The sequence below is a fragment of the Rhinoderma darwinii genome, chromosome 1 (genome assembly GCF_050947455.1).
Source record: "Rhinoderma darwinii isolate aRhiDar2 chromosome 1, aRhiDar2.hap1, whole genome shotgun sequence".
NCBI lineage: Eukaryota > Metazoa > Chordata > Amphibia > Anura > Rhinodermatidae > Rhinoderma > Rhinoderma darwinii.
The window spans coordinates 634,193,163-634,208,499 of record NC_134687.1 but is presented as its reverse complement, the minus strand read 5'-3'; the positions used below and the strand labels follow the sequence as shown (position 1 = coordinate 634,208,499).

The window sequence follows — 15,337 nt, the reverse complement described above, 5'->3', positions numbered from 1 at the left end:
AATAGCGTGTCATGGTGTGGGGGGTGATGTATAGAGCGGGCTCACGCGCTGAGCCCGCGCCATACGCTGCAGGTTTCGACTGTGTATTACAGCTGACACCCGGGACTAATGGATAGAAATAGCGATTGCGCTGCTACAGGAGCCTGTAAAAATGACCATATACTGCAATACATTAGTATTGCAGTGTATTGTCCCAGCGATCTGTGGACTGCTGGTTCATAATAAAATGTGTAAAAACAAAAGTAAAAAGTTATTATTGGTGGAAATAATTAAAGTCCAAAAAAAAAAAAACTTTTAACATTTTTTCTCTAAAGTAATGTAAAAAATAAAAAAAATACACAAAATTGGTATCGCTGTGTCTGTAAAAGTCCAAGTTATTACAATATACCATTATTGAACTCTCACGGTGAACGCAGTGAAAAATAAAGAATTTAAAACGGCAAAAGTCGCAGTTTTTTGGTCACCTTGGCTCTACCAAAAAATGTAATAAAAAGTGCTCAAGAAGGTGTATGTACCAATAAAAAACTACAGCTCGTCCCGCAAAAATTAATTCCCCCACACCGCTCTATTGACGGAAAAACTTATGGTTCTCGAAAAGCGGGGAGGGAAAAACGAAAAAGAAAAATCAAAACAAGTATCAGTCCGGAAATGGGGGTCACTTTTGGGGGGTTTCTACTGTTTTGGTTACTCCAGTGCATTGCAAACCCGACACGGCACTGAAAACTATTCCAGCAAAATCAGAAATCCAAATTGCGCTCCTTCCCTTCTGAGCACTGCTGTGGGTCCAAACAGCAGTTTATTACCACATATGGGGTATTGCTATAATCGGGAGAAATTGCTTCACATATGTTGGGGTGTTTTTTCTCCTTTATTCCTTTCAAAAATGAAAAATAAATTTTGCAAAAAAACTGTGGGTTCAAAATGCTAACTATACTCCTAGAAAAATTCCTTGAGGGGTGTTGTTTCCAAAATGGGGTCACTTTTGGGGGTTTTTACTGTTTTGGCACCACAAGACCTCTTCAAACCAGACATGGTGCCTAAAATATATTCTAAAAAAAGGAGGCCCCAAAATCCTCTAGGTGCTCCTTTGCCTCTGAGGCTGGGGCTTCAGTCCATTACCGCACTAGGGCCACATGTGGGATATTTCTAAACTGCAGAATCTTGGCAATAAATATTGAGTTGCGTTTCTCTGGTAAAACCTTCTGTGGTACAGAAAAAAAAACAAAAAAAAAGTATTACAAATGAATTCTAGCAACAAAAAAAAAATGTAATTTGTAAATTTCCCCTCTACTTTTCCTTAATTCCTGTGAAACGCCTAAGTGTATGTGCACACACACTAATTACGTCCGTAATTGATGGACGTATTTCGGCCGCAAGTCCCGGACCGAACACAGTGCAGGGAGCCGGGCTCCTAGCATCATACTTATGTACGACGCTAGGAGTCCCTGCCTCTCCGTGGAACTACTGTCCCGTACTGAAAACATGATTACAGTACGGGACAGTTGACCTGCAGCGAGAGAGAGACTCCTAGCATCGTACATAAGTATGATGCTAGGAGCCCGGCTTCCTGCATTGTGTTCGGTCCACTACTTGCGGCCGAAATACGTCCGCCAATTACGGACGTAATTAGTGTGTGTGCACATACCCTAAAGGGTTAAAACACTTTCTGAATGAGGTTTTGAATACTTTGGAGAGGTGCAGTTTTCAAAATGGGGTGATTTATGGGGACTTTCTAATATATAAGGCCCTCAAAGCCACTTCAGAGCTGAACTGGTCCCTGAAAAAATAGGCTTTTGAAATTTTCTTTAAAATATGAGAAATTGCTGCTAAAGTTCTAAGCCTTGTAACGTCCTAGAAAAATAAAAGAATGTTCAAAAAACGATGCAAACATAAAGTAGACATATGGGAAATGTTAACTAGTAAATATTTGTGTGGTATTACAATCTGTTTTACAAGTAGATACATTTAAATTTAGAAAAATGCAAATTTTTGCTAATTTTCTCTAAATCTTGGTGTTTTTTTACAAATAAATATTGAATTTATCGACCACATTTTTTCACTAACAAAGTACAATATGTCACGAGAAAACAATCTCAGAATCACTTGGATAGGTAAAAGTATTCGGGAGTTATTACCACATAACGTGACACGTCAGATTTGAAAAATCGGCTTCGTCTTGAAGGCCAAAACTAGGCTCAGTCCTGAAGGGTTTAATTCTCTGTTCACATCTGCATCGTAATTTCTGTTTTTCCTGTTCTGTCATAAGAAGGAGGCGGAACCTCACTGTAAGAAACCTTGGAATTCACTTTCTAAATCCATTATTACTTACCTGTGGTAACACCTCCTGGAATTTCCTCCTCCACTTCACTCTTACACGGTTGATCGCCCCTCACCCGCTCTTCTTCCTCCTCCACTTTAATATTAGTCAGATCTTCCCCCTAATTTCACATATGTAACAATTCAGTAAAATACAGCAGAAAGTGCGGAGAATCTAACAGATCAACATAAGTAACCACCAAAATCTATGACATCTATGACCACAGGACCAAAAATCTCCACAGCCCCGTATATAGATCTGGTATAGAGCTCAGCTTCATCTACCTGATGATTCTCTGGGACATTGTGATTTTCCTCTGGACAGTCCTGGGAATACAGAGGACTGGGACATCTCTCTGGTGGATTTCTCCTGCAGGATCCGTCTGTAGGAAACACACAGTGACTGAACACATGACTACTGTATATCTGTCTATATATCGGATACTTCTCTCAACGGCTTCAATTCTAGGTTTATTTATCAGAGTGAATGACAATGTTTTGCTTTTCACCACCTGTGCCACAGTCCCAGCGCTTGGTGGGCTGCAGGCCAGACCAAATGGTGGGGCAGGAAGCCGACGGCTCCCTGCTCCACCATAGTATTGAACTCTAATCACAATTTATTATAAAAGAGAAGTGCCCTAAGAATAAAATGTGATTCTGCAATGCGCAGATAGGCTACGAAGTAAAGTTTAAAAGTTTGGTAAATTTATCCCCCTTTTCCTATTGTATGTTGGAGAAAAGTGTGTTTTATCCTGAGTTTTTTTTTACCCTAGAGTAAATGGTTAATTATTGCTTCTAGGCTTTTATAAAAAATGACGGACATATACAATTTTTGGGAGCACTAGCACTAACTCCGGCCATTAATGGGAGACTAGATTTTCTCCAGATTGGTATTTTATTCCTGATCAGAGCCAGTATAGGATGAAGATTACATTTTTTTGTAGTCACGAAGGTTTGAGGGGATATTAATTCCTAGGTACTTAATCTGTGATATTATTTGGTCTAGCGTATCTAAGCTCAGTTCAACTTTGAGAATTAGAAGTACGACACACATAGACCAATTTATATATAAACCTGATAATTTAGCAAATAATTCTCATTCGGAGTCGATAGATTAGGGTTATCCCGATATAGAAGGATGTCCTCATGAGCTGCCACTCGACGCTGTCAAGTGCTTTCTTATAGTACTAGTGGTTGATTTAGAAGGCATAAATCCTTTTTGATCATAGCTTATAATAGTTAGGATGAATTTAATCAGCCGTTTCGCCAGGACTTTTCAATGGCGAGATGCGTCTATTTGAATCGGTAGCTAGAGGATCTTTATCGGATTTCAAAATAAGCATAATAGTGCCTAACTCAATGACCCTGGAAGTGTTGTCTCCTGAAATGAACTATTAATTACATTAGGAAGATATGGAAGAATCTCATTACTAAAGCGGACCTAAATCTCATTACTAAAGCGGACCTAAGTCTCATTACTAAAGCGGACCTAAGTCTCATTACTAAAGCGGACCTAAGTCTCATTACTAAAGCGGACCTAAGTCTCATTACTAAAGCGGACCTAAGTCTCATTACTAAAGCGGACCTAAGTTTCATTACTAAAGCTGACCTAAGTCTCGTTACTAAAGCGGGCCTAAACCTCATTACTAAAGCGGACCTAAGTCTCGTTACTAAAGCGGACCTAAGTCTCGTTACTAAAGCGGACCTAAGTCTCGTTACTAAAGCGGACCTAAGTCTCGTTACTAAAGCGGACCTAAGTCTCGTTACTAAAGCGGACCTAAGTCTCGTTACTAAAGCGGACCCAAGTCTCGTTACTAAAGCGGACCTAAGTCTCGTTACTAAAGCGGACCTAAGTCTCGTTACTAAAGCGGACCTAAGTCTCGTTACTAAAGCGGACCCAAGTCTAGTTACTAAAGCGTACCTAAGGGCAGATACACACGAATGTTGCGTTTTGCACGCGCAAAAACCATTTGACAGCTGCGTGTGTCATCCGTGTCTGATGCGCGGCTGCGTGATCATAGAGATGAGGCTAGTCGACGCCCGTCACTGTCCAAGGTGCTGAAAGAGCTAACTCTTTCAGCACCCTCGACAGTGAATGCCGAACACAATATCGAAAAACCTGTTGAAAAAAAAGAAAAAGTTCGTACTTACCGAGAACTTCCCGGCCGTTGCCTTGGTGACGCGTCCTTGGTGACGCGTCCTTGGTGACGCGCCTCTCGACATCGGGCCCCACCTCCCTGGATGACGCGCCAGTCCATGTGACCGCTGCAGCCTGTGCTTGGCCTGTGATTGGCTGGAGCTGTCACTTGGACTGAATTGTCATCCCGTGAGGTCAGACTGGAGGAAGACGCCGGGAGTTATCGGTAAGTCAGAACTTCGTTTTTTTTTCTACAGGTTCATGTATATTGGGATCGGAAGTCACTGTCCATGGTGCTGAAACAGTTTAACTCTTTCAGCACCATGGACAGTGACTATCTCCTGACGTCGCGTACCGATAATTTTTTTGCCGGGTTCGGCCAAAACGAGTTCGGCCGAACCCAGTGAAGTTCGGTTCGCTTGTCCGGCTTCGCTCATCGCAAAGACACTCCGTTTGGATGTTCGGAAACAGAAAAGCACGTGGTGCTTTTCTGTTTACTTTCATCATTTTGACAGCTGGTGCGCTGTTTCAGTCAGTTCGCACGGAAGTGCTTCCGTGCAACCTGCGTGGTTTTCACGCACCCATTGACTTCAATGGGTGCGTGATGCGCGAAATACGCAGAGTTATTGAACCTGTCGCGCTTTTTGCGCAGCAGACAAACGCTGCGCAAAAAGCACGGACTGTCTGTACTGCCACATAGACTTGTATTGGTCCATGCGTGCCGCGTGAAAACCACGCGGCCCGCACGGACCGGATACACGCTCGTGTGAATCCCCCCTTAGTCTCGTTCCTAAAGCGGACCTAAGTCTCCTTACTAAAGCTGACCTAAGTCACATTATTAAAATTGGACCTAAATCTCATACTAATTTTGACATAATTTGGGAAATAGCCATCTGCTGTTCCTCCAGGGAAATACGGGAGTCGAGGTTTTTGTTAATCATACATTTTTGATAAATACAATTTCTCTAAATATAAGCAAAGCTCTACATGAGACTAAGACAAACTACAGGTGTACAATATAGAACAGTAGGCTCGAAATTCTTCTAATATTTCTAAATTATTGCTTATTTTGAATTTAAGGGGCTGTTCACATCTGCGTTGGAGGCTCCGTTGGGAGCCTTCGTCGCAGATCCGGCAAAGATTACCAGAAACAATACCGTAGCATACTGAGCTATTGTTTCTGTTAAAATCACGGACACCCCGACGAAAAGCCAACGTAACCCAGTTGAAATCAATGGGTTTTGCCGGCGGTATCTGTTGTGCAATGTAACCCTTGCTTCCAGTATTCCCTTGTTCTGATCCTCTGACGGAGCAGAACATTGGAATAACACAACGCAGATGTGAATAGCCCCTAAGCCAGAAATTCTCTTTCACTAATTTACGTTCTTAGGCCACACATCAGTATTCTGGTCAGTATTTGTAAGCCAAAATCAGTAGTGGAACATAAACAAGGAAAACCTATAGTGGAAAGATTTGCACCTCTTCCGTGTTTTGGGCCCACTCCTGGTTTTGTCTTTCAAATACTGAAGCAAAATACTGACATGTGCATGAGGCCTGACATTGTTCTAAAGAGCTCCTCGAAGGATGACAGTTCCGCTATGCCTAGTTTCCCACGCAACCTGGATCTTCTTACCTTGTGATGTTGGCGGCCGGTAGTTCTCCATTATGACCTCCTCGTACAGATCCTTGTGTCCTTCTAGATACTCCCACTCCTCCATGGAGAAATAGACAGTGACATCCTGACACCTTACAGGAACCTGACACACACAATGATACAGTCATCACCCAGACACCTCCAGTGCTGTTACTGTAGAATTTCCCAGCAGTGTCACCTCTCCAGTCAGCAGCTCCGTCATCTTGTAGATCAGTTCTAAGATCTTCTTCTCATGTATCCGGGAGTGAGGGGGAGGCTCTGTGATGGGGCTCTGACTACTGCTCCATCCTCCTGACTCATGGATGATGGGAGTCGTACAGTCACCCGATGTCTTCTTCACTATTGTGTACTCCTGTGTATGGAGAGAGACACATAGAAAACTGAACACAGTATTCCCCCCTCAGTAGAAAGAGGGAGATTGTGACCCGCTGTATAGACCTCTAGTGACCCCACATCTGTAATACTGGAGACCTCACCTACAAAAAGACATCAAGAAAATAGAACGAGGCCAAAACTAAGAAGGAAATAATATTGGGGGGACTAGATGGACCATGTGCTCTCCTCCTGCCGTCATCTTCTATGTTTCTATATAGAGGTCATCCTGATCCTCCTGGTTCCTTGTCATTCTCATCGCTCTACAACATCACTATTGCTGCATTGGTGACATGACACATAACTGACCATATTGGTGGCTGATCTTCAGCTTCTTGACGTCACTTGGAAGGTCTGGACGCTGTTATACAGGACACTGGATTCTTCCTATTACTTCCTATTATGAATTGTCCCTTCCCTATGTGTGACCTGTTCCATAATGTAGAAAAGTTTACCTCTCCGCTCAGCAGGTAGATGATCTCCAAGGTGAAGTCTAATATTCTTCTGCTCATCTCATTCCTGTCCTTGTCCATCCTTGGTGGGTGATTCAGGAGAAGGAACGTTGTGGAGGAGAAGATGAGAAAACTGGAGGATCTGGATGATCTAGTATTGCATACGTCTTTATGAAGAAAAGGAGAAGATGGAAATCATACAGGGGACAACATCATGTGTGACATACAGAACCTCACTTATTGATCATTGAGAAAAACCATCTTCTCAGAGCCGTCACCACATGGAATAAAGGAGTATTCCCAAAATGGACATTTCTCCCCAGGATATGCCAGAAATGTCTGATAGATGCGGCTCCACCTCTGGCCGTGCTCGGCTGTTTCTGGACCTCCTATACAAGTGAATGGAGAGAGTCTTGCACATGTGTGGTCACCTCTCCATTCATTCTCTCCTGGATGTAGTCTTCACCTCACCAGGCGGGTCGGGGGACCCCCGTTCTCCACATAGAGGTGGGACCCCCATATATCAGACATTTATGACATATCTCTCAGGTGAGAAGAGTAAAATGAAGACATCCCACCCCCCCCCCGGACAATGAAGACCTGACTCCTGACAACTTGACACATGGCGGATACTGGGGAGACATTGCTGACACCTCACAAGACGTGGTGCCGACTATGCAGTCAGTGTTTGATATGAACTGTGAGGTTCTGCCGCAGCTGAGGTGACATTATATATAAAGGGAACATGCAGTGTGATCTCTTATGTTATAGCGCAGGTGAAGTGGAGCAGAGGAAGATCTGACACCTGCTGCCAGCTGTGTAGCTAGGTTCTCCAGCCCCCGGGGCAAAGATTCAGTTTGGCATCCCCCAACCTCTTTCCCGACATCTTCTTCCCCCTCGCCATGTTTGTTTTCTCTACTAATCAATGACGCATGATTTCTTTTCCATAGAGCTCCCTGTAGATAGTACCCCCCCATATAGCTCCCCCTATAGTGATCCACATATAGCCCACCCCTGTATATACTGCTCGACATATAGCCCACCCCTCTAGAGCCCTCCGTAAAGCCCCCCTGTAGATATAGCCCACCCCTGCATATAGTGCTCCACATATAGCCCACGCCAGTATATAGCCCCCCCTGTATATAGTGCTCCACAAATAGCCAACCCCTGTGGATAATGTCACACACTTTTTATTAGGATTAAAAAAAAACTATACAAACTCACCTTAATCCCGTTCCCGCGCTCTCCGGCGGTAATGGAACAGAAGTAGACCCTAGTAGTTGGCGGTTATATGAGACAATACAAAATTCGGATATGCCTGAGGCATAATGAAAACCAGATTTCCAACTACTATATAAAGTCAGAGGATAAAATAGAAATCATCAACTTTAATTAACATGAATGCAAACGAGCGAACGACATAAGACATACAGGGTTATAATTGGCCAATGCAGTCTAGCAATATATGACAGGTACGAAGTAGGGCTAAAATATTGGGGTGACTATGTGAGGTGTGTGACAGCACCGAAGTAACGGTCAGCGGCTGCAGTACGCGGAACAGACACCCAAGAAAGCCGATATCGATTCAATGGCAATTCCTAGATAGATGTTGAATTATTAAGAGACGAGAAGCCCCCCTCCCCCCCGTCCTCCGGCTTAGCCCCAATATACCCCTGAGGACGCTACGTTGCACCCCGGGCACATGCCCCGCCTTCCCCCCCCTAGCTACTCCTCTACCTGCTGCAATCGATTCTGCCAATTTAACCCCTTTGACGCCATGTTCAGTGAAGACAGCAGCACATAAGCGGTTGGGAGGGGGCTCCTCTATAGGCAGTTTCTTTTAATGCCACCATTTTGGGGTACATATAATTTATTGATGAACTTTGGAAGGTAATGAAAAAAACCAAGAAATGTAGCCATTCTTTTTTGCGTCTTAAACTTATGCCGTTTACTGTGTGGTAAAAATAACGTAACTTTATTCTGCGGGTCGTTACAATTACGGCGATACCAAATGGATATAGTTTTTTTTCATTTTTTACTACTTCTGCACAATAAAAACACTTTTTTTAAAAAAGTATTTTGTTTTTGTGTCGCCATTTTCTAAGAGCCAGTGTAGCTGTATGAGGGTTTATTTTTTTGCAGGACGACTGGAAGTTTTTATTGGTTTATTTTGGGGTGCACACGACTGATTTCTTTTGTAAGGCAGGACGAACAGAAAACAGCAATTTTAGCCTTGTTTTTACATTTGATTAATTACAGCGTTCACCTAGAGGGTTAAAAAATTTAACAGTTTTACAGTCCAGGTTGTCACAGACAAGAGAGGAAGCACAGGCGCGCGAGAAAAAGGATGGGCTCGTGAGAAGGAGGGCGGGCGCGCGAGAAGGAGAGAGAGTGGACACGAGAGATCGCTCGCGGGCTCGAGAGAGAGCGCTGCTCTATAATATACTAACCACTGGCTGATAACAGAGAACACCCGACCAGCGCTGCTCTATAATATACTAACCACTGGCTGATAACAGAGAGAACACCCGACCAGCGCTGCTCTATAATATACTAACCACTGGCTGATAACAGAGAGAACACCCGACCAGCCCTGCTCTATAATATACTAACCACTGGCTGATAACAGAGAGCACCCGACCAGCACTGATCTATAATATACTAACCACTGGCTGATAACAGAGAACACCCGACCAGCACTGCTCTATAATATACTAACCACCGGCTGATAACAGAGAGAACACCCGACCAGCGCTGCTCTATAATATACGAACCACTGGCTGAAAACAGAGAACACCCGACCAGCGCTGCTCTATAATATACTAACCACTGGCTGATAACAGAGAACACCCGACCAGCACTGCTCTATAATATACTAACCACCGGCTGATAACAGAGAGAACACCCGACCAGCGCTGCTCTATAATATACTTACCACTGGCTGATAACAGAGAGAACACCCGACCAGCACTGCTCTATAATATACTAACCACTGGCTGAAAACAGAGAACACCCGACCAGCACTGCTCTATAATATACTAACCACTGGCTGAAAACAGAGAACACCCGACCAGCACTGCTCTATAATATACTAACCACTGGCTGATAACAGAGAGAACACCCGACCAGCGCTGCTCTCTACCTTTATACACGACAACAGCTGAATGACCTGTGATGACGTCACCACCATGTGACCAGGCAGGAGAGGCGGAGGTTATGAGTGGACAGAAGTGGTGGATTGATGACCTGTATTGATGATCACATGATATGATGGGCGGAGCTCTGTGAGGGGGCGGAGCTCTGTGAGGGGGTGGGGCTCTGTGAGGGGGTGGGGCTCTGTGAGGGGGCGGGGCTCTTGTGATGTGTGGAGAAGCCAGAGAGTTGTAGTTCACTCCACTTATACCTCCTTCCTGTAATGACCTCTGATATCCCATAATAACAGCTTGGATATGCTGGGAGTTGTAAGCCTCTCCTCTTATACCCTTCACTGTAATGACCTCTGATATTCCATAATAATAGACTGGACTTGCTGGGGGTTGTAGTCCTCTTATACCCCTCCTTGTAATGTCATCTGATATCCCATTATAACAGTCTGGACATGCTTGGAGTTGTAGTCCTCTACTTATACCTCCTCCCTGTAATGTCCTCTGCTATCCTATAATAATAGCCTCGACATGCTGAGAGTTGTAGTTATCTCCTCTTACCTCCTCCCTGTAATGTCCTCTGATATCCTGTAATAACAGCCTGGATATGCTGGGAGTTGTAGTCCTCCGATATCATATAATAACAGTCTGGACATGCTGGGAGTTCTGGTTCTCTCCTCTTATATCTCCTCCCTGTAATGTCCTCTGATATCCCATAATAACAGCCTGGACATGCTGGGAGTTGTAGTTCTCTCCTCTTATATCTCCTCCCTGTAATGTCCTCTGATATCCCATAATAACAACCTGGACATGCTGGAAGTTGTAGTCCTCTCCTCTTATACCTCCTCCCTGTAATGTTCTCTGATATCCCATAATAACAGGCTGGACATGCTGGGAGTTGTAGTTCTCTCCTCTTATACCTCTCCCTGTAATGTCCTCTGATATCCCATAATAACAACCTGGACATGCTGGAAGTTGTAGTCATCTTCTCCTAAACTCCTCCCTGTAATGTCCTCTGATATCCCATAATAACAGCCTGTATATGGTGGAAGTTGTAGTTCACTCTTGTAACGATCATGGTGGCAGGGGGCCCCCTTGCGAGTGCCTCTTCGTTTACTATGGTGGAGTAGAGAGCTTTTCGCTCCCGGCCGCACCACTGACTCTGGTAAGGCATCGGCTGTTTCGGGTCTACTTGAGGTTCCGGAGGACGTTTCGGCGGCCTCTATTAATGGAGGAGGGGGACTAACTAATTTATGGGGGCACAGAGAAGTATACGGGGGGCTCCTTTGTACTACAACCACTATCCTCCTCAGATGGGAGAGCTGTCACCTCATACCACTCTATTGGGGCAGTATCTTCATCTGAGGAGAAATGATCCCCCCTAAGTACCTATAAATGTCAGTCCTCCGATCTACGACATAGACATAGAAACAAGGTTATCGGAGGCCGTGTGTTAAAGGGGGCAATTGACTATCTGTATTATCTCCCTTTTCTCCGTTCCTAGTCCGTTACCTCTGTTTCCTATATAGTCCGCTTACTTTGTATTGTTCCCAATGTGCACACACTCCAGTCCTTCACACACCACAGGAGTAACATACAACCCTCGCAGATGCTTAAATATATAAACATACTTTACTCATAACATAGACGAGACAAAGCAATATACACTACATCAAGATACAATATATTACATAGACAACACAACCACACACAGCTGCCTCTGTTCCTACCTTCCCTGGACACTTTGCACATGTGACTAGTAATGTGTATGTATATATAATATAAATCCAGGTCCCAACCCTATACGGTTAGTACATGTACATATAGAGACTCATGCTTAAAGAGCATATATATATCTACTCATCTATAATCCACATAAGATTCCTAGAATATCTCTATGTACACATATAAAGTCTGCTGTAATATAATTATACTTATATACATACACAGAAAGCACACATATAATATAACTTAGCTTGCTCCTGATGTTAAGCGCTGAGCGTCCAGGGCTGGCAGGAAAGAGCCAGCACCAAGAGCTTCCCATGACCTATATGTTCCTATCCCTGGGTTGAACCCACCCATTCCATTGACTCCGCCTTATGACCATCCATACACCTTCCAATGTGCATCTGTACAGTATAGGTAAATCTATTCCCAGTATGCTCAGCTGTCTCTACATCCAGTTTACAATGGCTCCTTCCTGTACTGAGGTCCATTGTAATGCTAATAAGGCAGTAGATAAGAATCTATGACCAAATGGCTTCTGAGCATACTGCCACCTCAATGGGTGAACACCACTGAATAATATCAGTATATACACTATATCTATTCACCAGGTATATTTTATGTGGTCTGTAAAGGGAAGTGTCCCTATATATATATATATATATATATATATATATATATATATAGTGTGTATGTATATGTGTGTATATGTATATATATATATATATATATATACACACACACATATATATAATATATATGTGTATGTATAATACATATAATGTATCATGAGCCAGGGCTGTAACAACAACAGCCCTGGTCATGAATGCGGTACTAAGCGAAGCAGGACAATTAGCATGGCCCTGCTTTGTTTGGAAACCATGGAGACAAGGGATAGTTATCCCCTGTCTCCATTTCAAGTCTCCCGCGCGCACGGACTGTCTCGTGCGGGCGCTCATGAGTCGGCTTGTGATACATTATCACCATGCCGACTCATGCTAGCCAGGGGCAAGCGCCACATCTCCCGCTGCGAGCGTACCGACAGGTTTAAATAGCCCTGTGTCGGTACGCTTAGGAGCCAAAGCTAGCTGGAGCTAGCAGAAGACGATCAGCTGAGAGCTGTCTGCCTCCCACACCACCACGACCCGGCTCACCTCTCTCTCCTCCAAAGACCTGGGCTCCTGCTTCTGCCTCTGCTCCACCAAATTCACGCTAAGTATCAAGTGTAGCAGCAGCTACACTTAACCCTGTCTCCTCCTGCTGTAACCCTTGCTTCCCTGAGTTAACCCCTTGTACTGTCCCAGAGTTCCGAGTTAACCCCTTGCTCTCCCTGAGTCCCTACTGTCCCAGAGTTAACCCTTGCTTCCCTGAGTTAACTCCTTGCTCTCCCTGAGTAAGTTAACCCCTTGCTCTCCAAGTTAACCCTTGCTTCTCTGAGTAACCCTGTGTTCCCTAAGTTCACCCTTGCTGCCTCCTTATCCCGTATTAACCCTTAGTGTATAGGGAAAGTTATATTAGGAGGGAGTGGGATAGAGATAGAGAGCGTGTGAGAATCACAAGTAACTTATGTGTATTGTGTTGTAACGTAACTGTATTCTGTGTATGTTTAGGTAAGTGGGTGGCGGTATAATATTGTGATACCGTGTTTATACTGTACTGTGATTAGTTACTGTATTATATACATGAGAGTGATTACTGTATGTTAATAAATATTACCTTTATTTACTATACAGTCTTATTCCCTTGAGTAGCCGCTAAAGCATTTAGATCGACGTTAGTATAAGGAAAAGTTAGGGGAACTAGGCATAACCCTAGTGACCCTGATTATAAAGGCGGTAGTAACAGTGGGTGCCACTAACCAGTGAATCCCACCCCCTTTAACATGGTCATAAGACAGAGTGTCTGGATGGGAACAATATTCTCCTGTAACATTCCCCCTGTTGTCGGTATACCGACACAATATGTTGGAAGTCTGGTCTTTTGTGTGTGGGGTGCTTACATTTCATTGCAAAAACAATTAAAGGTAAGCGCTTCTGTCAACCACTGTGGAGGAGGTAGAAAAAAAACTTCTGTGTAATTGGCACACAGCAGGAAAAACACCTAGGAAGTCCACAGTGGAAAAATAAAAATCACTTCTTCTCCCTTGGATGTGAGAAAGAAGATTGTCCACAAGAACATGTATCTTAGAGGTAGTCCATATGTTCTTGCAAGCACATAAGACATAGTATAAGTTTATTCATTTTGCATTTCTGGCCAATCTGTTGGTTCATCTTCTTGGGCATCATCAGTTCTGGTTGTCACTCCATCTTGAAGTCCATCAGAAATAGGTTGTTTGGGCAGATGTTTGGTCACTTTTACCATCCAAGGCATTCATTGTTTCTTTGTGCATTTCTGTACCTGAAATGATATTAAGAGAACAGTATGCTCCTCAGAGGAGGTCTCAATAGATGCAGTTAGTACCAAACACAAGGTTCAAGACATTTCATCTCTGCATGTTGTCCATGCTTTCCTTCACCTGTCATTGTTGTCTCAGTTATCTGTCATTTACATGATTAGAATCCATCAGAAGATTTGATGGTCCCCCTGTGGACGGTATCTATAACAGACTACAACACTTGGCACCCTCAGTAATAATAATAATAATAATAATAATCTTTATTTATATTGCGCCAACGTATTACGCAGCACTTTACAATTTAGAGGGAACATGAAACAAACAATATCAGACATTACATAGTGACAAAGTTCATTTACAATTCAAACCTGGGGAGTGAGGACCCTGCTCGCAAGAGCTTACAATCTATGAGGAAATAAGGGAGACACAAAGTGTAACAGTGTTTGTTCTGTACAATGGTCCGGCCATTTTTATACACATGCGGTGGTAACATAAAGCTGCACCAGCCAGTATCCATGTATGACGGACATGAAGAGAAGGAGTGTGAGGGAATCTTATTCTGATGACTAATCTAAAAGGAGGGCCATGGAAAGGAGTCTGATTAGGGAATGTTATAGGCCTGTCTAAATAGATGTGTTTTCAGGGCACGTTTAAAACTGTGGATATTGGGAATTAATCTGATTGTCTGGGGTAGCACATTCCAGAGGACGGGTGCAGCACGAGAGAAATCTTGGAGACGTGAGTGGGAGGTTCGGATTATGGAGGATTTTAATCTAAGGTCGTTGGCAGAACGTAGAGCCCGAGTAGGGTGGTAGACAGAGATGAGGGAGGAGATGTAAGGAGGTGCAGCACTGTGGAGAGCTTTTTGGGTGAGAGTAATAAGTTTGAATTTTATTCGGAAGGGGATGGGCAACCAGTGCAGTGACTGGCACAGGGTAGAGGCGTTGGTGTAGCGGTTGGTCATAAAGATGAGCCTGGCTGCTGCATTGAGGATAGATTGGAGAGGGGAGAGTTTAGTGAGGGGAAGACCGACTAGTAATGAGTTACAGTAGTCAAGACGAGAGTGAATCAGAGCAACAATGAGAGTTTTGGCGGTTTCCTCCGTAAGAAAAGAGCGGATTCTGGAGATGTTTTTGAGGTGAA

At 43.7% G+C, this 15,337-nt stretch overlaps 2 protein-coding genes across 2 annotated transcripts in view; both read right to left on the bottom strand.

The window, feature by feature from the left end:
- Nucleotides 1–15,337, bottom strand: part of LOC142654474 (uncharacterized) — a 1,458,099-nt gene that overhangs the window by 1,066,969 nt on the left and 375,793 nt on the right.
- On the bottom strand, nt 6,019–7,051 carry LOC142662045 (gastrula zinc finger protein XlCGF66.1-like). Its single transcript, XM_075839876.1, has 3 exons — nt 6,935–7,051; nt 6,286–6,459; nt 6,019–6,210 (listed from the first exon to the last, which is right to left on the bottom strand). The coding sequence occupies exons 1-3, from the start codon at nt 7,010–7,012 to the stop codon at nt 6,019–6,021; spliced, it is 444 nt and encodes a 147-aa protein (XP_075695991.1). The 5' UTR covers nt 7,013–7,051.